The following is a 27,400-nucleotide window of genomic DNA, read 5'->3' on the forward strand; positions in this document are numbered from 1 at the left end:
CTCCCAAACGTGATTTGCATATAAAACCATGCTGAACTGTGGCATCTGACCTGGTTCATGTTGTTTTTGCTTTGCCAAAAGAGGCTAGAACTTTGTTTTCTTATCAGTGCTCCCAAGAGATGTGATAACGATCTCTCATAATTTTTCTGCTATTGGAAAAAAAAATCAATTTGTGTATGTTCTAAAATCTATATCTACTGCTCTGAGTAGAACTCTGAAGTCCTCCAAAGTCTATATCCACATCAAAATAACATCCAGATTTGTATCTATTTCTCTGATTTTTAGATTTGAGAATTCACTCAAATAGAATTGGAGATTTGACATATCAGAAAATTGGTATGAATCCAAAATATCTGTCATACAACTAGTGATAATGTCTGTTTTTATTATTTAGAAATGTATATAAAATTTAAAGGAACATAAGACTAAATGAACACATTTACAATTTCAGATCCCTTCCCTATTTAGTGTTACCAGCACTCAAATTAGTCATATCAAGAACTGGGAGGAAGCCAGGTAGCGGAAAAATATATAAAGTAGAAGTCAGAAGACCCGAATATCTTTGACCTTAACAAGCTATGTAATTATTACTCCAAAAGTCACTGATTCCTCTCTGAGCCTCAGCTTCTTCATCTGTTTGTTAAATCAAAGAGCAGGCCTCGTTAACTTCTAAGATCCCTCGTGACTTCAAAATTCTATAATTCTTACTGAAGTATTGGTAGATGACATTATAGGTTGCCTGGGATTTTCTTTAAAATAATCCAGGGAGAATGAGACGGGAGTATAGAGGATATAAAATTGGCCAAGTGATAATAATTGTCGAAGCTGCATGATGGGGACATGGGGAGCTCTCTATGTTATTGTCTCTACTTGGTATGCGTTTGAAATTTATCATCACAAAGTCTTTAAAAATTTATAAGATACAAAAGGAAACAGATGAAAGCTTACCTCTCATCATCACAAATTTTACTCCAAGAACCAAGTGCTCTTTGGGGACTAACCACAAAACCAAAATCATAGGTGACAACTTCAAAATGTTAAAAGAACAAGCTGTGTTTGATCTAAACTGACTCAATATTCTTTACACTGAATGTTCTTTTCCTTTTTTAACTGATGGTCCTGATTTCTCTTTCACAGATCGTGAGAACCAGTCCATCCTGATCACGTACGTTATTCTTCCCTTCTCTGGTTTTGATGGTCTTAGATACAGACAACGTGAGCTGAAGTAGTTCTCATTTCTTCTCTGGTCTGTTTGACAGTGGAGAATCTGGTGCGGGGAAGACCGTGAACACCAAGCGTGTCATCCAGTACTTTGCGACAATTGCAGTCACTGGGGAGAAGAAGAAGGAGGAAGCTACTTCTGGCAAAATGCGGGTGGGTCTGGGGTCCGACTTAAGACTCTCAGGGCTCTCAGGAAGTCTGGAGCCCCAGAGGTGAGGACCACTCTTGCCTTTGCAGGGGACCCTTGAAGATCAAATCATCAGTGCCAACCCGCTCCTGGAGGCCTTTGGCAACGCCAAGACCGTGAGGAATGACAACTCCTCTCGCTTTGTAAGTCTCCTGGTCACAGAGGGGTCTTTGCAGCCCTTTAACATACCAGAGAAAGCATGTCTGAACTGTCGTTTCAATTGCATCCTTCTGTGTGCTTCAGCTTTTTAATACTAAATAGTCTTTCTCTTTCCAAGGGTAAATTCATTAGAATCCACTTTGGTACTACAGGGAAACTGGCTTCTGCAGATATTGAAACATGTGAGTAACAGACCACCAAAAATCAAGAGAGACGAGTGATTTCATGGCAGGATATTCAGGAACACTTGGTATGTGCTGAGCCTGCTGCCAGTGTTGCCCAAGAGCTAATGCCAGACTTATCCATAAATCCACTGGGTGTGCTCCGTCAATCTCAATGTAGACTGATGGTTCTGGAGCACATTCTGAAATTCCTGCCACAGAAGCAACTCTGATATTTTTTCCAGGGCAAACACTAGGGCTACTTCTGGGTTCCTATGAGTTACTTATAGGTTTATAGTACTTCTCTGTGATTTGCTCTTCATCTGAGCTTTAGCAGGTGTTTCTAAGTAACCGCTCACCACGAAGTCACAGGTGATATAAGGAAGGAGGAGATATTACAGACTGATTATAATCCGGAGGTCATGGGTCCCCATATTAAAAATTTATTTTTACTAGAGCAGATAGGCTTCAGCCTCTACTCGTAGATGGTAAGAAACTTGGGCAGTTGCCATATGTATTTGGAATTCTTATAGGCAGCATCAAGAGGATGAATCATCAGGTAGAAATCTTAATGGAGTCTAATGTAATGCTCCCAGTTTTAGCAAAGACACTGAGGTTCATTTAATATTTCAGCAGCATCAGCGAGCAGGGGTGTCTCAGTCGGTTGAGCGTCTAACTGTTGATTTGGGCTCAGGTCATGATCTCAGGGTCGTAAGATCAAGCCCTGCAACAGGCTCTGCACTGAATGTGGAACCTGCTTAAGATTCTCTCACTCTGCCCCTCCCCCCACCTCACCCCTTTCCCTCCCTCTCACTCTCTCCCCTCTAAAAAAAAAAAAAAATATATATATATATATATATATATGTATATATATTTTTTAGGAACATTGATTCTTTTTCTAATTTAATATCCATTTCTATTTCCAGATCTTCTAGAAAAGTCTAGGGTTACTTTCCAGCTGAAGGCAGAAAGAAGCTACCATATTTTTTATCAGATCACTTCCAATAAGAAGCCAGATCTGATTGGTAAGGAAGAACTTAAATTCACGGATGAACATTAATATTTTTATTAACAATTTCTAACGTAAAATATATACCCTGAATTCTATGTCCCCAGAAATGCTCCTGATCACCACCAACCCATATGACTATGCCTTCGTCAGTCAAGGGGAGATCACCGTCCCCAGCATTGATGACCAAGAAGAGCTGATGGCCACAGATGTAAGTCACACACACACACACACACACACACACAGAGTAAAAAAAAATCCATTATGTGCAGGAACAGCCCACTGTAAGTGCGGTTACCTTAGCATACAGTATAAATTCTCCAAAATAAGTTAGTCTCTTCTGCTCTAGCTTTTGTCCTGTCATTTCTCCTGGCAGAGTGCCATTGACATCCTGGGCTTCACTCCTGAAGAGAAAGTCTCCATCTACAAGCTCACAGGGGCCGTGATGCATTATGGGAACATGAAGTTCAAGCAGAAGCAGCGGGAGGAGCAGGCCGAGCCAGATGGCACCGAAGGTACCAGATGAACCTCCTTCTGGGTCTGAATAAAGAATATGGCAGGAAAAAAAAGTCTATTCTAAACTCACATCTCCATTATAGCTGAACTACTGAAGGGCATATACATATTTACACAGACTGCACCCTCTCCTCACCCCCTTTCCTCCCTCATGTGTCCATATCTCCATCATTTCTAAACAGTCCAAGTAAGTTAAGATGAACCGTAATAGGTGCTTATAAAGACATATCTAAAAAGCACAACCGGGGCCAGATCATGAGAGAGAGAAAGAGACGGCACAGTGCTCCAGCTCTGCCATGGCAATGGTGGCTATGTACATGAGACAACTTGGCCTATTAGCGTACTTCAGCACTAGCAAGGTAAACTAGTGGCTGTGGAGACAGGATCTGCCCAACACAGAGCTGGGGGCAAAGGATGTCCCTAGACATCTGTGCACATCCCTAGACATCTGTGCACATGTGTGCGTTGTCTATATATAAGCCCGGAGGCACTCTAGGCAGTCAGATAAAAAAAGAACTGAGAAAGAAAAATCATGTATTCTGTGTGTAGAACATAAAGGACCTACCAAGGAAGCTAAAGATGTCTGCTCCTTGAAGCCTTTCCTGACCCGCGCCCCACCCCGCCCAAGATCTGACACATTCTCTCCCTCCTCTAAACTTTTCAGCAGTTACTGTGGTACCTGACCTGTGGCATTTACGTTATGGTCCTTGCTAGAATTTCAGAAAGACTCCGTAGGGGGCTCACAGTGAAATTTAATACCCACATTTTCAGATAATGAAACTGAACAAGTGGGTTTAAATTGGGAGGGCAAAACTGAAATAAGGATCCAAATATTGGGACTTTTATCTCTCCCTAACAGCAAATATTAAGATGTATTTATCTTTTCCCTCCAACCACACCTAATGCGTCTGCCTTAAGAGCAGGCACTATGGCCTTTGCCTTACATCATGTTGCCACAAACACTGGACATCTGTTAATTGTTGATGAATTTCTCAAAAGCTACTTGCAATAAATCCCCAAAGACCAGTATAACTATTTATTAGCAAGTAGGTGCTCTGATGTACACGGGAACCTCATCTGACCTTCTACAGAATTACTAAAAGCTTTTTATTTAAATAATAAAGAAAATGGATTGGAGAAAAATAGAAAATTAGGTTAAAGGGGATATCCACCATTAAACATTTCTTGAATTGTGTCTCTGCAGTTGCTGACAAGGCGGCCTATCTCCAGAACCTGAACTCTGCTGACCTGCTCAAAGCCCTCTGCTACCCCAGGGTCAAGGTCGGCAACGAGTACGTCACCAAAGGCCAGACGGTGCAGCAGGTGAGTGCACAACCTCAGTGAATGACCCCCATCCCAGGCCTTCAGAGCATGTCTTTAGTAGCACCAACAATCACTACTCTGTCCACGAAGGTGTACAACGCGGTGGGCGCTCTGGCCAAGGCCGTCTACGAGAAGATGTTTCTGTGGATGGTCGCCCGCATCAACCAGCAGCTAGACACCAAGCAGCCCAGACAGTACTTCATCGGGGTCTTGGACATCGCCGGCTTTGAGATCTTTGATGTGAGTTGTCATCATTTTAACAAAAAGTGAGAGAAAAACAATGTGGGCTCTGATATCCGAGGCACCCCTGTCCGTGTACGGGGCCCTCCTCCAACACGGCAGCTGGAACAGGAGTCACCCCCACAGACCAAGGCAGTAACAGAAATGTAATGACACCCATAACTGGCATCTGTGGAGGAGTCAGGGTATTTCTGGCACTCCACGAAGCACTTCAAAATGTTACCTCATTTAATCTCCAAAACAACCCACGAAAGGGTAACGAATATTACTACCAATTACATGTGGAGAAACAGAGATTTAAGAAAATGAAACCCCTTCCTAAAAATCCCACAGCCATTTAAGGCAAAGCCAGGACAAGAACCGAGATGTGCAGACAGGGCATCTCCCATGGAGGAGAAAGCACACAGTCTCTCCTGTTCCAGGTTCATCTGACACGTACTATTTCAGCTCTGGGGTATCAGCTGCATTATGTGTAAAATGTGGGTGTAAATTATTACAAAGACTCTTTCAGATCATCAATTACGACACAATATCAGGTCCCTACTTTCACAGACCTGGCAAAGGGAATCTGCCAGATGTTTGATATGAAGAGGAGAAAAACATGCCTATTATTCCGCTTTGTACATCAACTAAAAGGTCTTAGGGTAAGCTTTCCTTATCAGGTAACAGCCAAGAATGAAAATGTAAAATTTATCCTGATTTGGAGAGTGGAGTGGTAAAAGAAGTAAAGCTTTCCAATAAATTACTTTCACCCTCGAACTCAAACCATAACTCATAGGACCGCGGTTGTACTTTTCATATGCTTTTGCTATGCAATCTTAGACCTAGGGAGAAGCAGATCCCACCAGAAATCTTGCTGTATAATTGACACCTGTGCCTTTAAATAATCCCCAGAATTCATGATAAAAGCTCATGTCAAAAAAAAAAAAATGATTGTTTTTTTTCCTTGGGACTTCTGAAAGAACAAGTAGTTTGAATTTTATTTCATTACTGTATTCCATATTTTTTTAATAAAAGAATTTTTCAGTAATGAATTTTACTGCTAAAAAATCCATTTCATGTTGAAAATTTTGTTTCATTTAGTTCAACAGCTTCGAGCAGCTGTGCATCAACTTCACCAACGAGAAGCTGCAACAGTTCTTCAACCACCACATGTTCGTGCTGGAGCAGGAGGAGTACAAGAAGGAGGGCATCGAGTGGACGTTCATCGACTTCGGGATGGACCTGGCCGCCTGCATCGAGCTCATCGAGAAGGTCTGTTAGGCCTTCTTATTTGTTTTGTTAAGTAGCCTCCATGGGAGCTTGGGGCCTGAACTTAACAATCCTGAGATCAAAACCTGAGCTGAGATCGAGTCGGGCACTTACCCGACTGAGCCATCCCGGCACCCTGGTCTGTCTGACTTCTAAAGAAAGGTGGGCTGCGAGGATAACCTTCCCAAGTGTCTGAAGCAATTCTAGTAAGTATCACAGTGATCTCAGACAGACGGATATTAGAACAAACAGAATTACTGTTTAGAACTAACTTCCTCCTTTCAACTTTTACATAAGAAGTATCAGAGTGTTTAGTTTCATTCTGTTCTAACCAGTTTTGTTCTAATAGCAACTCAAAGCTGATTTTAAAGCAGCACTGAAAATTCCATTGGGACGATCTGCTCCACCAGCAGAACTACCTCACTAGTTCTGAATCTATCTCCATTATGATCCAAGACATCGGCAACATAAATAAGTCTTTTTTCTAGATAAAAATTAGTACACACATAACCCAGATAGGGCCTCTATGAAAGATAATCTGTTTGGAAGTCAAGAAGTCTAATTGTTTACACTTTTCCATAATCCAACTTTAAGGAGATTGAATTAAAAAGGTTTGGATTATTTATACTACTAAACTACTGCATATAAAGTAGACATTACTCTAAGTAAGTCCTTTTCATAACAAAATAAAACACTGACAGTAGATTAATTCATTAAATAGGCAAAAAGTGTGGTAATACAGAACATTTTAACAAACTGCGCACGTATGCTATGTTGACTGACATCTGGAGTTTGTATTCCACTATTCTTCTAACTGAAAGTGTTGCTATGGATTGAAGATGACAAGAAATGGTGGGAAAGTCACTCCAGTGATAACAAAAGGATTTCTTTGTGAGCTATGACCCTGGTTTATTTTATATATATATATATTTGGCAATTCTGATAATTCAATCAGATACAGCCACCATGTCTGCATCTTTTGGGAAAGATGGGTTGACACTAACGTCCACCTTTCTAAATTCAGCCACTGGGCATCTTCTCCATCCTGGAAGAGGAGTGCATGTTCCCCAAGGCCACAGACACCTCCTTCAAGAACAAGCTGTATGACCAGCATCTGGGCAAGTCGGCCAACTTCCAGAAGCCCAAGGTGGTCAAAGGCAAGGCCGAGGCTCACTTCTCTCTGATCCACTACGCCGGCACCGTGGACTACAACATTGGTGGCTGGCTGGACAAGAACAAGGACCCCCTGAATGACACTGTGGTTGGGCTGTACCAGAAGTCCGCGATGAAGACTCTGGCAAGTCTCTTTTCAACCTACGCTAGTGCTGAAGCAGGTACTTTCTGTGCCCTCGATCTAAATCAAGCCCATTCCCACCAAATGTTCATATAACATTCCAGGCTCTAGATTCTGCTCTAACTGATGGGTTTTGGGTTTTTTTTTCTACTTCAGACAGTGGCGCAAAGAAAGGTGCTAAGAAGAAGGGTTCTTCGTTTCAGACTGTGTCAGCCCTTTTCAGGGTAAAGTACAAATTTCACCCAACAACTCTATTCTGTTTCCCTGAATTATCATAACTATAGGGCTTAGGATAAACTAGGAGGGAATGGAATGTTCAAATACTCACTCTTATCATGATAGAGCCAATGTAACACTTCTTCTACAGGGTCAGATGCTCTCCCCATTATTCCGCATTACGATCATCTGACATTACGACCATCTGATGTGTTCAGGAATGCCAGAACAGCCTTAGAAGCTTTCTCATTATGTAATCAGGCTGGTTTTTAAAGAAGCATACCTGAACTTCAAAGCTGTCCCTGAGGAAAGCTGTTATCTTTATTCCACTAATGTTGCCCTTTGAGCATGCTCCTGAGATCCTCTCTGACAATGAACCAGAGACACACTCTTTAGCACATCCTTCCCTCAATACACATCTTTCTCTGAGGTGGATTTAACTTTTTGGAATGGCTGAACCATCTAAAGCCAAGCCTAGTGATTTAGATGGATGATTAAGCTAGAAAACATCTCTTAAGTTTAAAATAACAAATAATTTTACTACATATAACGTGACTTTGTTAGGCAGCTTAACAACTGACTCTTCCAAAGGGAAGTGTGTGAAACATCTGGACTCGTGGCTGCTTTGTCAGAATCTGAATGGCTAAGTCTCATTCCTTTTAAAACTAAAGGATATAACCCATGACTGAAACAGGAAAACTGGCCTGTTCTTTTTCTTTCTCGCTACCAATTTGCATTATCTCACCAAGTACACTCTTGCTTCATCAACTTAACCTTGTATATGTCTTCGAGATTAGAAGCCCACAGTACTTATTTTGTTTCCTAATAGTTAACTGAGATATGAAAAAAAAAAAAAAAGCAACTCTGCCTTCTCAAAGACTATACCTAAGAAATACTGAGAAATATTTACATGTGAGTTTTCTATAGTTGAGTAAAACAACATCACCGGTCATAAACAACTACTCTATTTCTGGAATAACGCCCCCCAGATGCTTCGGGCTGTGGATCATTCCCTGGCCCCCAAGATCCACCCACACAAGATTATATAGTCGTGTGATTTTAGACTCTTCAAAAAAAAAAAAAAAGTACAAACAAGAAGTCACAGGTTCCAAGGATAATAATAAGCTCAAGGAAGGAACGGGAAAGGTGGGTTACTGGGAACCTAGGTTCCCAGTGTAAATTACAACTGTGAAGATTACTAGCACTGAGACAGATGGAAGAGGCCTTAGAGGTAATCTCAACTCTTTCCAGATTAAGGCCCAGAGAGATGAATGGGATTTTAGAGTCGAGCAGCTCATCAGCGGCAGAATGAGACCACAGTCTTCTGTCTTCTGATTCCCAGTGGAGAACAATTCCTGAGCATCAAGGCCACAGGATTTACAGTTTGTTTATAGAACAGATCCTAGGTGTTATAAATGAATACCTTGGAGAGTTGCATTTCTTCCAAGAACTTTGGCCTTGTGCTTATTTGGCAGGCTAGAACGCTGGAGACCTTAAAAATACAGAGCAATTGAAGCCTTGGATGCTGATACCTAACAGTTAAGGGAGTGCCTAGGTTCACTCCAAATAACTACAAAAAAAGCAATCTGAGATACAACTTTCTCATCAAGTCCCTTCTGTCTGGTTTTCCAGGAGAATTTGAATAAGCTGATGACCAACCTGAGGAGCACTCACCCCCACTTTGTACGGTGCATCATCCCCAATGAAACCAAGACTCCAGGTAAGACCCATCTGATACCCAAACAACTCCAGGCTGTTTGCTTGAGACCATGAAGTAAGGCATGCGTATTCTGCCTTTTAGGGGCCATGGAGCATGAACTTGTCCTGCACCAGCTGCGGTGTAACGGGGTGCTGGAGGGGATCCGCATCTGCAGGAAGGGGTTCCCAAGCAGGATCCTTTATGGGGATTTTAAACAAAGGCCAGTCTCTCTTTGTTGTATTTCGCTGAATGTTGTGAACATTTTATCATCTTAATTGTTGTCCTCTGTTCGTTGTATTTCATGTGCCCTGCTTAGTAAATACTGTAAAATTAAGAAGTCAAATAATACTGTCTGGTGGTAGTAAAACAGGATAACAGTTCGAAGAGGTGGTATTTCTTACAAACAGGAAAGGACACATGCATTAGACTACAGAAAAATCACCCTGTTTTACTATCTGAACTTAAAGGACAGCTGGATTTTCTAATTTTACTTTTTCTCTCAGATTTTTGGGGTCATTTGGTTTCCCCATATAATACCTCCCTAATCATTCTTTTCTTTGTTTGACTGAACAGATACAAAGTTCTGAATGCAAGTGCTATTCCAGAAGGACAGTTCATTGACAGCAAGAAGGCCTCTGAGAAACTTCTTGCCTCTATTGATATTGATCACACCCAGTATAAATTTGGACATACCAAGGTATAACTGTCATTTATTCCTACCTGATCCATCCCTTCTGCCACTTCTGTGTCTCCTGTACCACGGGGAAGACTAGGGATTCTCCTTCTCTCCAGGTTTTCTTCAAAGCTGGCCTTCTGGGTCTCCTGGAAGAAATGAGAGATGAAAAGTTGGCCCAGATTATAACAAGAACTCAAGCCGTCTGCAGGGGATTCCTAATGAGGGTCGAATATCAGAAGATGTTGCAAAGGAGGTAACAACAGTGCAGATTATACGAATTATAAGGTCCCTTTGGGACTATCACTCGGCCTTTCTCATTTATTAACTTTCATTTTGTGGCTAATACATGCTTCTCGTGTGGTTCAGAATTCACTCCTACAACACAACCGCCTTTGCTTAACCCCTCACACTTGGAATCCCTCCAATTTCTCCCTATCCACCCACCTCACACAGAGCTGCCAGAATAATCTGCAATAAGCACAGTTTTCATCATGCCGTGCCTCAGTCTGTGGCTCCCCCTGGCCTCCCATGACAAATCCGTGTTGCCCTGCGTAGCTGTCAAGGCTCTCTGTATTCCCCCAGAACATCTGTCATTCCCAACCACGCAGCCTTTTCCAGCGAGCCTAAACAATTTGCTTATCTTCTGTTTTCATGTTTGCCCTAGCCTTTCCCCCCTCATCCTAATTTACCTATTTATCCATTCAGAACTTGCACTTCTCCTCTCTCCGGTGAGCCTCTTCCAGCTCTATCTACTCAGCACGGCTGCACTCCCTGCTCCCCCCACACACTCTTTGCATTCATTTTGCTGCTCTGTGCTTATTTGGATTTGCACTGTAAGTGCTCCCAAGTCCTTCCATGTGTCTGTATTATGGCTTGTGTCAGGTGTTTGCCTTCTCAGAGTCATGGTTCTTGTAATTTGGACCCATACAGAAACAGAATTTACATTTTATTAAGCTTGAAAAGGCATACAGCAAACCTTGCTAGTCTAGTGCTACGGTTTGCAGAAGGGGCATCTTTTATTACTATTTAAAAATTGTACTTAAAAAACAAATTTGGGTGCTCAATGTATGATAAATCACCTGCAGATATGAACAATCTAATTAAGCAAATAAGAATGAGGCATTTCAAAGAATTTGAGGAAAGCCAGTACATTATCTGAAAAAGCTAACAAAAGTTTACGAGTGGATAATTCACTGGTAATCAAAATAAGAGGAAAGGCTTTAAGAAAGACGTGCTAAATCCTAAATTCCTCAAGTGGGGCAACTCAGAAAGCACCCAATGTCATCTCACAGCTCACTCTGTAGGTCAACGGCCCAGCAGCACAACCAAATCACAAACGCCACGTCCGCTCCCAAATCACTAATACTGTAATATCTCAAGTGATCTTAAATTGGTATGTGTTTCTCACAGGTGCCAAGTATTCCCGCTCTAAGGTCTACTCTTTTGCTAGCGTGGTAAGGCTCTCGAGAACTCCACACGAGCAGTATACATTAGCAAACTGGTTACACTGAGCACTACTATGAGTGTGTCTACATCTGTATGAAGCCCGCATTTAACATACACAAAATCTGCTATATCATTTACACCCGGGGGACTATCACCTAGGGGAACTTGTGTGTAAAATAAATTACTGACAACAATAACACTGCCCCTAATGAATCAATCTACACTGGTATTTTTATGTCATTTCAGAGAAGCCGTTTTCTGCATCCAGTACAACATCCGCGCGTTCATGAACGTCAAGCACTGGCCCTGGATGAAACTCTTCTTCAGAATCAAGCCACTCCTCAAGAGCGCGGAGACCGAGAAGGAGATGGCCACCATGAAGGAAGAGTTTCAGAAGACCAAAGATGAGCTCGCCAAGTCAGAAGCGAAAAGGAAGGAACTGGAGGAAAAAATGGTCACTCTCTTAAAAGAGAAAAATGACCTGCAGCTCCAGGTTCAATCCGTGAGTATTCTGTATTCTGAATGCAACATGTTACTGAAGCGTTTCTGGAAGGCGTACATACTTCGGATTTACAAATAGCCTTGTCTTGAAAAAGAAAAAGCTCAAATTACTTTTTTTAGTATTTCACTTATCTTTCAGTAGTCCTATGAGGAAGATATGCACAATGACTTCCGAATTACAAGTGGAAAAGGGAGGACTGAAGAACATATTGAATAATATCACAAATCTAGCAGCCATGAAGGAAGCAGTTTAAAGGCGAGGCCCCAGACTGCAGTCACATCTTACCCGTTTGCCTTGCGTGCTTCATCCCAGCCTTACAAGGATCGTCCTATTCCCTGAACACAAGTCTAAGATTGTATTGAAATTAAAGACCATTATATTCTTTTTTAATCCAATTAGCCAACATATAGTATCTCATTAGTCTGAGGTAGAGTTCAGGGCTTCACCAGTTGCATATAACACCCAGTGCTCATCACATCATGTGTCCTCTTTAATGCCCGTCACCCAGTTACCCCATCCCTCCCCCCCTCCCCTCCAGCAACCCTGTTTTTTTCCTATAGTTAAGAATCTCTCATGGTTTGTCCCCCTCTCTGATTTCTTCCCATTCAGTTTTCCCTCCCTTCCTTTTGATCCTCTGCACTGTTTTTTATATTCCACATATGAGCAAAACCATATAATAACTGTCTTTCTCTGACGGACTTATTTCACTCAGCATAATACCCTCCGGTTCCATCCACATAGATGTAAATGGTAAAATTTCATTCTTTCTGATGGCTGAGTAATATTCCACTACATATATACCACATCTTCTTTATCCATTCATCTGTCAAATGGACATCTCAGCTCTTTCTACAGTTTGGCTATTGTGGACATTGCTGCTATAAACACTGGGATGCAGGTGCCCCTTATTCTTATTTCTCTCCATCCCTAACCCCGGAGATTTAGCTCAATAAATCTGTTTGCAGTTATGTGAACTGAACAATCAGAGTGTAAGGTAGACCCAAGTTCCTGCTGTGATTCTTCCTTTGACAGACATCCCAAGTTCATAAGGCTTCTGTTTACTAGCTCAGGAAGAAATCGTAATCAGGGTGGGAGATAGTCTGGACCAGGGCTCTGGCCAAGCATAACCTCCCATCTCCATGGTCCAAAAGCCCACCAGTGTCGTGAAGAAACCTGTGAAAAGGATAGTTTTCCTAAAATCTTTAAACTATTTTCAACTTGCCCTTCTGATACCTTCACTAACGTGAAGGTTACATTTTCCCAAAAACAGGACCAAGAGCCGCTTCAGTCTAGCGTCTCTTCACGGTTCTTATCATCAGTCAGTGAGTAAACATTTACTTAATACGTCACTATTAAAAACAAAAGCAAAGGAACCCTGGGAAGTCCCCTATTATCATCCATTTAAGCATTTAAAAAACATAAGCTACGAACAAAACAAACATTGAGTGAGAAGTTAAAGAAATTCCCCAAGCCAGAGTAATCTAATAAGGCTAAGCTGATTTTTGAGTTCTTCAGTCACTCATAAAAACTGTATGGAGCTATGTAATGCCTCAAAATTACACATTTTTATATATTCTAAAATTCATGTTGAGACTAACAGGTGATCCTTAAAACGCAAATGAAAACTGTGGACACTTACAGCACTGTTGTGGACTATCAGGAAGGTTGTGAGCATATAACAAATGGCGCATGGAAATGTATTCACAGGCATAAAACTATTTAAGTTCTTTTTCTTTTCCTTTTTAAATTCAGTCTAACAACTAGTTGCTTAAGGTGAACAGGGAATGATCAAAACCAAATCTAACCAATCTAAGTCAAAATCTTTGGGGACGCCTGGGTGGCTCAGTCGGTTAAGCGTCTGCCTTTGGCTCAGGTCATGATCTCAGGGTCCTGGGATTGAGACCCGTGTCGGGCTCCCTGCTCGGTGGGGAGCCTGCTTCTCCCTCTGCCTGCCACTCCCCCTGCTTGTGCGCTCTCACTCTCTCTCTGACAAATAAATAAAATCTTAAAAAAAAAATCTTTGACTATCACAGCTGAAATGTTCCCTAGCAATCATTTATCCCCCTCCCCAACTACATATGAGAAAACTGAGGATAAAGGCATAAAGTAATTTGCCTACATTCATCCATATGGAGACAAAACTGAGACAAGACCTCAGGCTTCCGATGGCCTATCACTCTTCTAGACATTACTTTGTAGTCAATTGCTTCAATCCAATCATTTTTCAGATTAATTTGCTTCTAAGTCTATAGTCTCGCTTTTAATTAGCTCCATTTCTCCAGGCCATGTAATAATGTTCAATTAAGTTTAATTTATATTCATACTGAAAAAGTCACCAGAAGTCAGCAAACACTACTATTTTGTGCAAAGAACAAGTTCAAAATCGTAACAAGCTCTCTAAAGACCTTAACGAATCTCTCCACAGGAGGCTGACGCTTTGGCTGATGCAGAGGAAAGGTGTGAGCAACTGATTAAAAACAAAATCCAGCTGGAGGCCAAGATCAAGGAAGTGACTGAGAGAGCAGAGGATGAGGAGGAGATCAACGCCGAGCTGACAGCCAAGAAGAGAAAACTAGAGGATGAGTGTTCAGAGCTCAAGAAAGACATTGACGACCTTGAGCTGACCCTGGCCAAGGTTGAAAAGGAGAAGCATGCCACAGAGAACAAGGTATGAATCCTATTCTGTTCTACCATACAGAGGTTCTGCCACCCTACTAAGATGCTTTAGAGCAGATACCATTTCTCCTTCTAATTTTTCAAGGTGAAAAACCTCACGGAAGAGATGGCAGGCCTGGACGAAACCATCGCAAAGCTGACCAAGGAGAAGAAGGCCCTCCAAGAGGCCCACCAGCAGACCCTGGATGACCTGCAGGCAGAAGAGGACAAAGTCAACACCCTGACCAAAGCTAAAATCAAGCTAGAGCAGCAAGTGGATGATGTGTGTTTTTTATATCCATTTGAAGGATTTTTTTTAAATACACTTTCAATGTTTAACATATTTTCCTTTCTCATTAGCTTGAAGGGTCTCTAGAGCAAGAAAAGAAACTTCGAATGGATCTAGAAAGAGCAAAGAGGAAACTAGAGGGTGACCTAAAACTGGCCCAGGAATCCACGATGGATGTAGAAAATGACAAGCAGCAACTTGATGAGAAACTCAAAAAGTAGGAACTCCAGAAAAAAATTCCATGTGATATCATCTTTCAGTTCATGAGTACTAATATGTCCTGTTCTTCTGTCTACAGGAAAGAATTGGAAATCAGCAATCTGCTAAGCAAAATTGAAGACGAGCAGGCAGTAGAAATTCAACTACAAAAGAAGATCAAAGAGCTGCAGGTGAACCATCTCATGTTCATTTTTTTTCTGTACCCCAAAAACCCTGAGATTGAGATGAGTTTATGTTAACGTTGATGTGTCCCTCCTAGGCCCGCATCGAGGAGCTGGAGGAGGAAATCGAGGCAGAGCGGGCCTCCCGGGCCAAAGCAGAGAAGCAGAGCTCTGACCTCTCCAGGGAACTGGAGGAGATCAGCGAGCGCCTGGAGGAAGCCGGCGGGGCCACTTCCGCCCAGATTGAGATGAACAAGAAGCGCGAGGCCGAGTTCCAGAAAATGCGCAGAGACCTGGAGGAGGCCACCCTGCAGCACGAAGCCATGGCGGCCACCCTGAGGAAGAAGCACGCAGACAGTGTGGCCGAGCTCGGGGAGCAGATCGACAACCTGCAGAGGGTCAAGCAGAAGCTGGAGAAGGAGAAGAGCGAGCTGAAGATGGAGATCGATGACCTCGCCAGTAACGCAGAGGCCATTTCCAAAGCCAAGGTACCCAATACCATCTCTAAATGATGGTAACTAAGAACCTGATGGAACATTCATTGTTCTGTCAGTAAACATTGTCTGCTGGCAGTTTATAGCACTAATCTAATATTCCCTATTCTAATATATTCCATTCTACTTCATTTTTGTTAGTGCTTGCTTATGACCTATTAAGACTATTTCAAAGCTCACTTTAAGCAACTGTCAGTATCATTAGAAAAAATGACGGGCTCCAACAATGGCCACTTCAGGGACATTCCACACTTACCATGCTTGAATCTTAGCCAGTCCCATTAAGTTGGTGCCATAACTTTCTACACACGCTTGAATTTATTCACTCTAAAAATACTTGAAGACCCAAGTTTTAACTTTTTTTACTGCATTCAGTGTCTCATCTTTCACTGCCACATGTCCTGTAGGGGAACCTTGAAAAGATGTGTCGCACTCTAGAAGATCAGGTGAGTGAACTTAAGACCAAGGAAGAGGAGCAGCAGCGGCTGATCAACGACCTTACGGCTCAGAGAGCGCGTCTGCAGACAGAAGCAGGTAAGGATCTTTCCCTGGGCCCTGAAACTACATGCTGGATAAAAGGGATTCCAGAGGTTCTGGAGAAACAGGAATACTCCCTCCCATTTTAGAGGGAAATAAACTGGTGGAATCTGCTGAGCAGGTCAGAAAGAATGCAAAGCAAGCATCAGCAGAATAGTTTACTTGCTACACTTCCATGGCATTTCTGCTTTTTACCTCCTGTTCTAATCAGTTCTATACTCATATTTAGAAACAGATAAAATATATATTTGATATATATGTATATAAATATATTGGTATACATACATTTGAAAGCTTAAGCTTATTTTTATGCCATTAACCAATTCATTTACTCTTAGGTGAATATTCCCGACAATTAGATGAGAAAGATGCTTTAGTCTCTCAGCTTTCAAGAAGCAAACAAGCATCTACACAGCAGATCGAGGAGCTGAAACGTCAGCTAGAAGAAGAAACTAAAGTGAGTTTTACCAAAGATCTTCTTGGCTGAGCAAATCTAAGCATGTTCAGTTAGGTTCTACTCTGGATATGTAAATTATGTATCACTGAATAAATGAATTTAAGTCACTGAACTAGTCTTTCCACAGGCCAAGAACGCCCTGGCCCACGCCCTGCAGTCCTCCCGCCACGACTGTGACCTGTTGCGGGAACAGTATGAGGAGGAGCAGGAGGGCAAGGCCGAGCTGCAGAGGGCGCTGTCCAAGGCCAACAGTGAGGTGGCCCAGTGGAGGACCAAATACGAGACGGACGCCATCCAGCGCACAGAGGAGCTAGAGGAGGCCAAGTACGTGCTGTGAACCCTGGGGGAGGAAAAGGACATGGTTTCCTAGCTGCACAACTCAGCAACACCCAGAAACACTATGATGATGATGTTGATGGTGGTAACATAACAATGATAGCAGACACTAATTATACTGAACGCACACTATGTGTCAAGTACTATATATACACATTAGCTCATTTAGTTTTCGTAGCAACAACCATGTTTTATCCCTCTGTTACAGATGAGGAAACAGGCTGTGAGAGGCTAACCAACTAACCCAAGGGCACATGATTAATAAACAGTACAGCTAGGATTAGAACCAGATCTTCTGATTCCAGAGCCCACCTTCTTAAGTACTGCAGTAGGAAGACAGAGCTCTTTAAACTCATGCTGGAGGCCACCAAATTGTATATAATGTCTAGGGTTGGTCTAAACAAAATAAAGCCTTAGTCTGTGTATAGACCAAAGAGGCCCTTCAAGTAGATCTTCCTGGGCTTCAGGGCAAAAGGCTTTTCTGTACCATAAGGATGTAGAGTTGGCACACAATGGGGAATGAAGAATGTAGGCGATTCAGAAGGAAAAAAGAAAACCTGCCTTCCTTAAACTGTCCTGATTTATCCATCAATTTCTTTCTCTAGTGAGAACTCCCAAATATATATTAAAAGAAACTATTTTTCTCTAGGGAAAAAATACATAAAATGAAATGGGAAGTCTGAGAAAGCAAATGAATATGATCAGCACGTTTTTGCCCAATAAAATACCTAGTTAGCCTCAAATCCTTTTTGGAATGAGATGAGATATATAAATCAATCAATAAAACTGTCCTGAATAATCATTTTCTGCAACCAGACTCAATCAGAAGTCCTGAAAACTCTGAATTACTTACGTAGTAAGACACATACAATGAAGCACTAAGAGCAGCCTATAAGAACTGAATCCAGGTACTCACAATTTTGGACCTTTCCATACAAGACCGATGGAGAAAGCAGTTCTGGCTGCCACAGTCTGGATAACCATATGTTATCTGCCATTATAGAAACAGGACTGTCAAAGGACGTTATTGCTTGCCCCTGTTCCAGACCACTCTCCTTAACTGCCTGGCTAACGTTTCAGGAAGAAGCTGGCCCAGCGTCTGCAAGAAGCTGAAGAGCACATAGAAGCCGTGAACGCCAAATGTGCTTCTCTAGAAAAGACAAAGCAGCGGCTCCAGAATGAAGTGGAGGATCTCATGCTGGATGTGGAGAGAACCAACGCGGCCTGCGCTGCCCTGGACAAGAAGCAGAGAAACTTCGACAAGGTGGCCCAACCTGCTTCAACTTTGTCAATGTTTACTTGGTCTCCCTTTTTCCTTGCAGCGGCTGACAATTCGCTGCTTTTCAGGTCCTGGCGGAGTGGAAACAGAAGTATGAGGAAACTCAGGCTGAACTTGAGGCCTCCCAGAAGGAGGCCCGTGCTCTCAGCACTGAGCTGTTCAAGGTCAAGAATGCCTACGAGGAATCCCTGGATCAAGTGGAAACCCTAAGGCGAGAGAACAAGAACTTGCAGCGTGAGTGCTCTTGAACTTCCATACCTCCAAGAGCCCTGGGAAGACCCTTCCATGTTGCATGAGACCAACCACTCCTCCCTTGTCTGTTCACCCACAGAGGAGATTTCTGACCTCACCGAACAGATTGCTGAGGGAGGGAAGCAAATCCATGAATTGGAGAAAATAAAGAAGCAAGTGGAACAAGAGAAATGTGACATTCAGGCTGCCTTAGAGGAAGCAGAGGTACATATTATGTTGCGCGGGAAAATCAAAGACATGGGTGAAAACTTGTCTGTGGATTGTATACGAACTTGTGGATGAACTTGTATAGCCTTTATGAAGGACAATTTGGCAACAGTTATCAAAAGCCTTAAAAATGTAATACTATGACCCATCAATTGTATAAGAATCTACCTCAAGAAAATTATCTTAAATGGAGGTAAATCTTTAAGCACAAAGATATCCAATCCAAGGACAAGATAAAGTTAACTATGGAACATTCATATGATGCAGTTATATACAACCATTAAATATAATTAATATGGGGAAATATTTACGGTACACAATAATTTTAAAGGAAAGACACATGTGACTATACACTATAATTTCATCATGCAAAAGTATATATAAATAGGAAAAAAAGACTAGGAAAATGTACATTAAAATGGTCATCTTTGGGTAGGGGGCACAACAGGAGGTTTTTCTTTGTTCTTATATATTGCCCTATGTTCTACAGTGAACATATATTTTGTAATCAGAAAAATATTATTAAATTGAGAATTTCTACAAACACAGAAACATTTTAATGTATAAAACAGATTGAGAGTTCGTGTTTACTACATGAGTTTAACTATAAGTTCTGTTAGTACTCACATGAATAATACATAGCACTTCATACTTTATAAAGCACCTTTATCACAGAGCTGCCCTAGATAATCTATGACGGAATAAACAAACAAAAACGATTACCTAGCAGGCTTCTGTAACTGTTGTATTGAATTCTGTAAAATCAGAAAACTGATGTTAGTAAGAGTTTGGCTCACAAGGGAATACACTCCAAATACTCAAGTTATTTTCCATTACTAATTGATCGCTGTTTTGTTAAGGCATCTCTTGAACATGAAGAGGGAAAGATCCTGCGCATCCAGCTGGAGTTGAACCAAGTCAAGTCTGAAGTCGACAGGAAACTTGCTGAGAAGGATGAAGAAATTGATCAGCTAAAGAGAAACCACATCAGGGTCGTGGAGTCGATGCAGAGTACCCTGGATGCTGAGATCAGGAGCAGGAATGATGCCATCAGAGTCAAGAAGAAGATGGAGGGAGACCTCAATGAGATGGAAATCCAGCTGAACCACGCCAACCGCCAGGCTGCAGAGGCCCTGAGGAACTACAGGAACACCCAAGGCATCTTGAAGGTAGACAGGTCCACATAAACAGCTAAGTCAGGGAAGTGACCCGTGCTCCATTCAGCAAAACATCTTTGTGCTAAACAACCCAGTTTTCTTTTAACAAATTATACAGCTCACAGTATGGAGACAGCTAAATTAAATATGCACAGAATATATTTTTACAGAAATGCTATACGAAAGAACAAACAGAAGCCCAGAGATAAGCTTTGATATGAGAGAAAGTACAAGACTTTGGTACCAATAAGCCTGAGGCTGAGTCTCAGCTGTGTTACTTACTTACTGGTTGCCTGATTTTAGGCAAATGATTTAACCTCTCAGAAACTCTGCTGCTGCTTCTACCAAATAAGAATGAAATTACCCACTTCGTAGGGTTCCTGTGAGAACCAAATGAGATAACAGATGTCAAGTACTAGGGAGAGCATATGGAAAATGCTCTATAAGTGACAGACATTAGTTACTCGCACATGAAAAAATAACCAGCTAATGGCATAAATAGAATGAGACTCTGTCTCCTGATCATTCTTGCTCACCTAAGCTGGTGACATCACCATTTCCACACTCATTCAAATGACAGGCCTGTCACTTCCTGCTCCTGGCGCCAGTACATTCTTCCAGTTCTCCTCCTGGGATGTTCACATCCTCTTCAGAGTGTCTAAGGATTTTTTTTTTTTTAAACAGGACACCCAGCTCCACCTGGATGACGCCCTCCGCGGCCAGGAGGACCTGAAGGAGCAGCTGGCCATGGTGGAGCGCAGAGCCAACCTGCTGCAGGCCGAGATCGAGGAGCTGCGGGCCACTCTGGAGCAGACGGAGAGGAGCAGGAAAATCGCAGAACAGGAGCTCCTGGATGCCAGTGAGCGCGTCCAGCTCCTGCACACCCAGGTAAGACCTCCACATCAGACAAATGCTGGAGTATTGTTAAGTGATGGATCAGAATGATAGTATGGAAATACTCCATTTTTATAAATACATGTATTAAAAAAAAAAGGATGGGGGGATATGCTCTAAAATATTAACTGCAGTTATCTTGGAATGATGGGATTGGAGGCAATTTTTTGGTGTCTGTTCCTATATATCTTTTTTAAGGTTTTCTACCCAAAAAAGGAGAGAGTTTTATTTAAAAATAAGGTTCGACTCATTAGATTTTGAAAACCATGATGTAGAATAAACTTGAATAAATATGATTTGTTAACACCAGAATCCAAAACTGTGCCACATAGTGTTTCTCTTCAGGAGTCCTTCTGCATTTAGCATTGTGTTTACTGCCTGTGCCTCATGCAGGATATTGCTGATCTGCCTGGACATTAAATGCAGGAGCACCAGGGAGTCATTTTAACAAGCAAAAGTACTTACCTCCAAACGTTTCCAAATACTCGTTGAGGCAGTGTTGATTCCCTTTGAGAAGCACTGGGTTAAAATTTTAATAAAATGTTTTCCTAAGATTAATTCACTATTCCCCCAGGCAGCAAACCATGAAAGTTAACAGAGAATAGATCCTTTCTAACTGAAACCTCACAATGCCAGGCACTCACAAAAAGAATCAATTATTTTCTATTATTTCCTATTTTCTTTTACTTCTTTTAAGGATAGAACACTAGTAATGTCTGATTGAAATATAATTGAAAGAGCAATTAATTAACATAGGCATTCTTAAATCTTGAAAGTCCTTATGCATAAATTAGATAGACACTGGGACGGGGGGGGGCTGTTCCAACCTTTCAAATGGTTAGTATTTTGCACTGACCAAATATTTAAAGTTGAGTAAACTGTTGCTGTCGGGTCCCCTGCACAAGCCAACAAGTAAGGCATCTGTAAAATTCCACACTGGCAAATAGTAAGTCTCATGAATTTCCATTGACTACTTGTAATAGAACACCAGCCTGATCAACACCAAGAAGAAATTGGAAAATGATGTTTCACAACTCCAGAGTGAAGTGGAAGAAGTCATTCAAGAATCACGCAATGCGGAAGAGAAGGCCAAGAAGGCCATCACTGATGTGAGCAAGCTAAGCATTGATTTCACTGACACATGTGTTACCTGACATTACTAGGTTTCCTTACTGTCTTGGTGTATTTGCTACATAGGCGGCCATGATGGCCGAGGAGCTGAAGAAGGAGCAGGACACCAGCGCCCACCTGGAGCGCATGAAGAAGAACATGGAGCAGACGGTGAAGGACCTGCAGCACCGTCTGGATGAGGCTGAGCAGCTGGCCCTGAAGGGCGGGAAGAAGCAGATCCAGAAACTGGAGGCCAGGGTGGGTCTCTCAATCTCTCTGAATCTGGGAAGGGGAATGGACACTCCCTCTATCTTTCTCTCTCCCTACGTATTGATGCCCATCTTTGTCCTGAGGCTGAGGACATCCGCCCAATATCTTCAGCAGGTCCTGAGCTAATTAATATCCCCCAAGACTGGCTGTATACATATCTTTCTTGGTTGCAGGTACGTGAGCTTGAAGGAGAGGTTGAAAATGAGCAGAAACGTAATGCTGAGGCTGTTAAAGGTTTGCGGAAACACGAGAGAAGAGTAAAGGAACTCACCTACCAGGTAAAGGGAATAACTTTCTAGAGTAGCCAGACTTCCTGCCCAAGGGAGACTGAGAATCTGGTAACTATTTATGTGGTGCTCACAAACAGATCCACCTGAACTCGATATATAAATATAAGGGGCAAATGATAAAATTGCTTATCTCAGACCCTTTCCTAAGTTAGGAAAGGCATGGAGGCCTTTAGAAAATAGCATACCAGAGAAAACGATACAGGTTTTAAAGCCAGATAATCCAGGTATTAGTCCTAATTTGGCCCTCTTAATTTTTTAACTTGGGTAGGTTACTTAACACTCTAAACCTTAGTTTCATTCCCTATAAAACAGAGTAACAAGCATGGGAGGCGAGGATCAGAGATGTGTAGAATTCGCTAACACAGTGCCTGCACAGAACGGACATTTAGCAAGAGTGGCTACTGTTAATACTACGGACAAAGGCTCAGAGTTGACCAAGTTTACCCCAGGCCCACCTGCCATCAGACCAAAGTGGTTTATCTTACCACCTATAGGAGGTTCATTTCATTGTACTGAATACAGACTGTTTTTTCAAACCCCCAGACTGAGGAAGACCGCAAGAATGTTCTCAGGCTGCAGGACTTGGTAGATAAATTACAGGCAAAGGTGAAATCATACAAGAGACAAGCTGAGGAGGCTGTGAGTATCTTTAAGCCCTTGAGGGAGGAAGAAAATTTCTTTTGGGGTAGAAAGTATAATAAGAGAATGTGTCAATGAGAAAAAAAGCAAAGTAAGAAAATACCACTCATATTTTTTAATTGTTTTGTTTTAATTTAAATTCAATTAATATACCACTCATATTTTAAGACAGATATTATAAACATGAATTTACCCTCAAATCCTGATTACAGAATAAGACTTTAAGAGGAGATATTTTTATCATTAAGCATTTTGTAAGGGTTGGGGGAAAAAAGCAAATTTCCAAACAACCCACCTTGATAGCTGCAAAGCTATACCATCACAACTGTAGTCCATGATAAATACTCCTCTCCCTCTAGAAATGCACAAAATCAAGCGTTCTCAAGAGGCAAACATAAATCTTTTACCCCAGCTGACTCCTTCGCACACTACCAGTATCATCAGGGGCTCATCTCTCCACATATACTATGGCAAATAAGGACATGCTGGAAGATTCTCCACCCTCACTTTTCCTGACTGTTCCCCATTCTTCCAGACCCAATGTGGTAGGTCGAAGTAGACAGGAAGTCAGGAGAGGGAAGAAGGAAGGGAGAGGCTCAAATGGTAATAGGTAAAACCAACAGATGCATGTTTCTTCTCAGACGCACTTTTTCCCTTTCTCTGTATACCAGAGTCAAAATGTATGACAGAACTTGTTAAGTGAGGTTGTCTCAAAGTTGAAATTTGACCTTGCATTTACTTACTAAACTGTCCAGGTACATGGCCCTCTTCCTTCTTTCCACCCAGTCCATGTATCACAAACACATTTCACATACACATGGGTTTGACACACTAAGGCTGTCCTTCCACTTCAAAAGTATTCTTCTTTCATTCTTTAGAATGAAAAAAAAAAAAAAATACACGACTGAAGTTACAAGTTCTGTCCAGATTTGAAGTCAGACATGGCAAACAGACCATAAGGGCATATCTGAGCTGAGGAAATGATCCTGTCTGGTGACAAGTGCAGTGAGAACCACAAAGTCTAATTCTCACAATTTTATCTTTCCTCTTAGGAGGAACAATCCAACGCTAATCTTGCTAAATTCCGCAAGCTCCAGCATGAACTGGAGGAGGCCGAGGAACGGGCTGACATTGCCGAGTCCCAGGTTAACAAGCTGCGGGTAAAGAGCCGGGAGGTTCACACGAAAATCAGTGGAGAGTGAACACAACTGCCTGATGCTGTCAAGGGGCTGAAGAAATGCACAAAATGTGCTATTCTGGGCCACTTATGATGTTTATTTTTCTCTTAATGTTGAATAATTAAAAACTCTAGTAAACTTATAAATTAAACCAAACTCATTTTTTCATTTGCAAAATTATTTACTCTCAAATACAGTCCTCACCTAGCTATTTTTTAATACTATATATGGCTTTGTAGACCATTCAGTATTTTGTACCCCCATCACCACCCAGCATCGCCTTTCCCACCCGTACCACCCACACACACACAAGTATCTTTTGCTGGACTTGATTTTATTAAACCTCTCTAGATTGTTATAAATCACTAAGGAAAACACTCCCTAAGGCTACTTCTCCAGACAGGATCCATTCACTGATCCACTCCACAAGTACTTATTGAGCATCTACTCTGTGCCAGGCACTATTCCGTGCTCTGCGGGTACAGCAGTGAGCAAAGAGAGTGTCTGCACTCTGGGAATTTACATTCTACAAGGGCAGAAAGGCAACCAACAAATAAAAAGGAACGTAATATGTCAGATGATAAGTACTAGTGGGAAATAAAGAAGTAGGGTCGGGCTCCCTGCTCAGCGCAGAGTCTGCTTCTCCCTCTCCCTCTGCCCTGCTCATGCACGTGCAGGTGTGCTCTCTCTCAAATAAATAAAATCTTAAAAAAAAAAAAAAAAAAAGACATTTGAGCAGAGACCTGCAGGAACCAAGAGAGTAAGCCAAGTGAGTATGTGAGGTCGTAATGCTTACAGACAGAGGGAAAAACAGAAAATGCACAGGCCCTGGGGCGGGGGCAGGCTGGCATGTCTCAGGGGCTGGCGGAGAATGAGCAAGATAAAGAGTTATAAGAAAGGAACCAGGGGCCAGATCATGTAGGGTCGGAGGGCCTTTCCACAGATTTATGTCCTTAGAGTGAGTTGTCAAAGCTTTGGCGGGTTTAAAGTAGAGAAGGCATATTAACACACATTTTTAAAAATTACTCTGGCTTCCCTGTTGAGAAAAAGACTGAAGGTGGCAAAGATGGAAACTGGGAGACTAGTTAGGAGCCTACGGTAAAATTAAAGATAACAAATGGCAGTGGCTCAGACTGGAGAAACAGCCCTGGGAAACGATGAGAGTGCAGGATGCTAGGTAAATTACGAAGGCAGCATACAAGGACATTCTGACCAACTGAATGAGGAAGTCAGAAAGGAAGAGAGAGGGGAAAAAATTTTTAAGAAAGGAGGGACAAAGGATAAGACAAGAAAGAAATGGTGGAGTGCAAACATTAGGAGTTTGGTCTCCAGAAAGAGGAGAATCAGTAGAGCAAAAACAGTGACCTAGGCAAAGATCGTATTTTATGGGCTCCTGTCCCTCTTCCAGCATCTACTCCCCCCTAGCTCCCAACCCTGTCAGCTTCAGTCTTTTACACTACAAACTGTACAGCCCATGATCTCAAATATGTCTAAGATTACTAACAAAAGTTTAAAATGAAAAAAAAATCAAAATAAATATAATAACTTTTCTTAAGGAAAATTTTAGATCAAAGAGAAAACCAAAACTACAATCACAAAAACTTCGAGGAGCAAACATGAGAGTAAATCTTTGTGACCCTGGTTTTGGCAAAGATCTCTTGTCTACACTGAAAGTACAAGCCAGGAAAGAAAAAACTGATAAATTGGACTTCATCAAAATATAGTTTCTGCTCTTTGAAAACACTGTTAAACAGGATGAAAAGACAAGCCACAGACTGAAAGTATTTGCAAATTACCTCCCTGATAAAGGACTAGTACCCAGAAGATTTGAAAAAGTCTAAAAACTCAAGAAAACAGATCACCCAATTTCTAAAGAGGCAAAAGATTTAAATAAACATTTCACCACCTCATACCTGACAGAATGACAGGCAAGAAACAAGTGTTGGCTAGGATGTGGAAAAAAGGGAGCCCTCATGCACTGGTATCGAAAATGCAAACTGGTGCAGCCACCATGGAAAACAGTATGCAGGTTCCTCAAAAATTTTTAAATAGAACTACCCTATCATCCAGCAATTCCACTTCTGGGTATTTACCTGAAAAAACTGAAAACACTAAGTTGAAAAGATATACGCACACCCCTCCACCCCGTGTTCACGGCACCATTATTTATAATAGCCAAACTGTAATATGCAGTCTTACATGCTGTGACATCCCTTCTGTTGAATTTTTGCAATGCAGTCATAAAGAATGTCCTTTTTTGCATAAAATGTATGATGGCTTCATCAGTATTTTTAAGGGCCTTCCTAATCCTTTGATATTGAACTCCTTCTTGTGAAAAACTTATTGGATCAGGGTCATTTTCAGTTCTTCAGTTGTCTGCTTGACTCTCTCTCTCCCTCTGTCCCTCCCTTCCCCTCTCTCCCTCCCCCACCCAAGTAAATAAATCCTTTTTAAAAAATCATGATGTGGAAGAAGGGTTAATACCACAAGAAACTTTTCATCATCTCTTAAATTTTAAAGGCAGGGCACAAAATCATGTCTATTGGCTGATATCCCAGTTGTGTGTTTAAAAACTTGTTTCGAAAAATCGTGTCTATGTTCACAAATATGGGGGGAAATGCAAAAGAGTTTAGCCCCAAATTTACATAAACTCTATGCTAAAATTTTAGGAGTGATTTTAAAAATCTTCCTTTGAGGTTTGATTCTATTTTTTGGTCTTTCTATAACGTAAACACTAGTTGTGGAGAATTTTTTTAAGTTTATTTATTTAAGCAATCTCTATACCCACAGTGAGGCTTGAATTCATGACCCCGAGGATCAGAAGCCGCAAGCTCCACGGACCGAGCCAACCAGAAGACCTGGTTTTGAAATTTTTTTAAAGGTTCTTTTTTTTTTTTTTTAATAAATAAAGAAATAAAAGTCACCTGTTCCTTGAGGAGATTTCACATCCACTTCTCATCAAAGACGTGGATATAACTGACTACAGAAAGGTGAAGAGGGAGAGGGTCATTTGATGGATGAGCCCATTAGCACAGCTGCTAAAAGCCTCTGCCCTTCATCCAAGCTTTCCGTGGGG

General features: G+C 41.7%; 1 protein-coding gene across 1 annotated transcript in view; it reads left to right on the forward strand.

Annotated features, from left to right (window-relative positions):
* The window catches only part of MYH8 (myosin heavy chain 8), a 28,688-nt gene extending 4,223 nt beyond the window's left edge, over positions 1-24,465 (forward strand). Inside the window, exons 6-40 of the mRNA XM_026521002.4 lie at positions 1,138-1,165; positions 1,260-1,374; positions 1,459-1,551; positions 1,686-1,749; positions 2,655-2,753; positions 2,845-2,948; positions 3,114-3,252; positions 4,458-4,576; positions 4,667-4,816; positions 5,900-6,070; positions 7,092-7,401; positions 7,518-7,585; positions 9,210-9,297; positions 9,379-9,496; positions 9,850-9,973; positions 10,069-10,205; positions 11,645-11,900; positions 14,326-14,568; positions 14,662-14,838; positions 14,916-15,061; positions 15,143-15,233; positions 15,323-15,712; positions 16,126-16,252; positions 16,594-16,712; positions 16,840-17,036; positions 18,129-18,312; positions 18,396-18,561; positions 18,659-18,783; positions 19,647-19,955; positions 20,628-20,831; positions 21,821-21,946; positions 22,035-22,205; positions 22,391-22,495; positions 23,051-23,146; positions 24,199-24,465. Of these exons, the coding sequence (XP_026376787.2) occupies positions 1,138-1,165; positions 1,260-1,374; positions 1,459-1,551; positions 1,686-1,749; positions 2,655-2,753; positions 2,845-2,948; positions 3,114-3,252; positions 4,458-4,576; positions 4,667-4,816; positions 5,900-6,070; positions 7,092-7,401; positions 7,518-7,585; positions 9,210-9,297; positions 9,379-9,496; positions 9,850-9,973; positions 10,069-10,205; positions 11,645-11,900; positions 14,326-14,568; positions 14,662-14,838; positions 14,916-15,061; positions 15,143-15,233; positions 15,323-15,712; positions 16,126-16,252; positions 16,594-16,712; positions 16,840-17,036; positions 18,129-18,312; positions 18,396-18,561; positions 18,659-18,783; positions 19,647-19,955; positions 20,628-20,831; positions 21,821-21,946; positions 22,035-22,205; positions 22,391-22,495; positions 23,051-23,146; positions 24,199-24,348 (5,309 nt within the window). The 3' untranslated portion in view covers positions 24,349-24,465. The remainder of the gene's footprint in view (positions 1-1,137; positions 1,166-1,259; positions 1,375-1,458; positions 1,552-1,685; positions 1,750-2,654; positions 2,754-2,844; positions 2,949-3,113; positions 3,253-4,457; positions 4,577-4,666; positions 4,817-5,899; positions 6,071-7,091; positions 7,402-7,517; positions 7,586-9,209; positions 9,298-9,378; positions 9,497-9,849; positions 9,974-10,068; positions 10,206-11,644; positions 11,901-14,325; positions 14,569-14,661; positions 14,839-14,915; positions 15,062-15,142; positions 15,234-15,322; positions 15,713-16,125; positions 16,253-16,593; positions 16,713-16,839; positions 17,037-18,128; positions 18,313-18,395; positions 18,562-18,658; positions 18,784-19,646; positions 19,956-20,627; positions 20,832-21,820; positions 21,947-22,034; positions 22,206-22,390; positions 22,496-23,050; positions 23,147-24,198) is intronic.
* The last annotated feature ends 2,935 nt before the right edge of the window (positions 24,466-27,400 follow it).

This window comes from Ursus arctos, unplaced genomic scaffold, assembly GCF_023065955.2.
Source record: "Ursus arctos isolate Adak ecotype North America unplaced genomic scaffold, UrsArc2.0 scaffold_14, whole genome shotgun sequence".
Lineage (NCBI taxonomy): Eukaryota > Metazoa > Chordata > Mammalia > Carnivora > Ursidae > Ursus > Ursus arctos.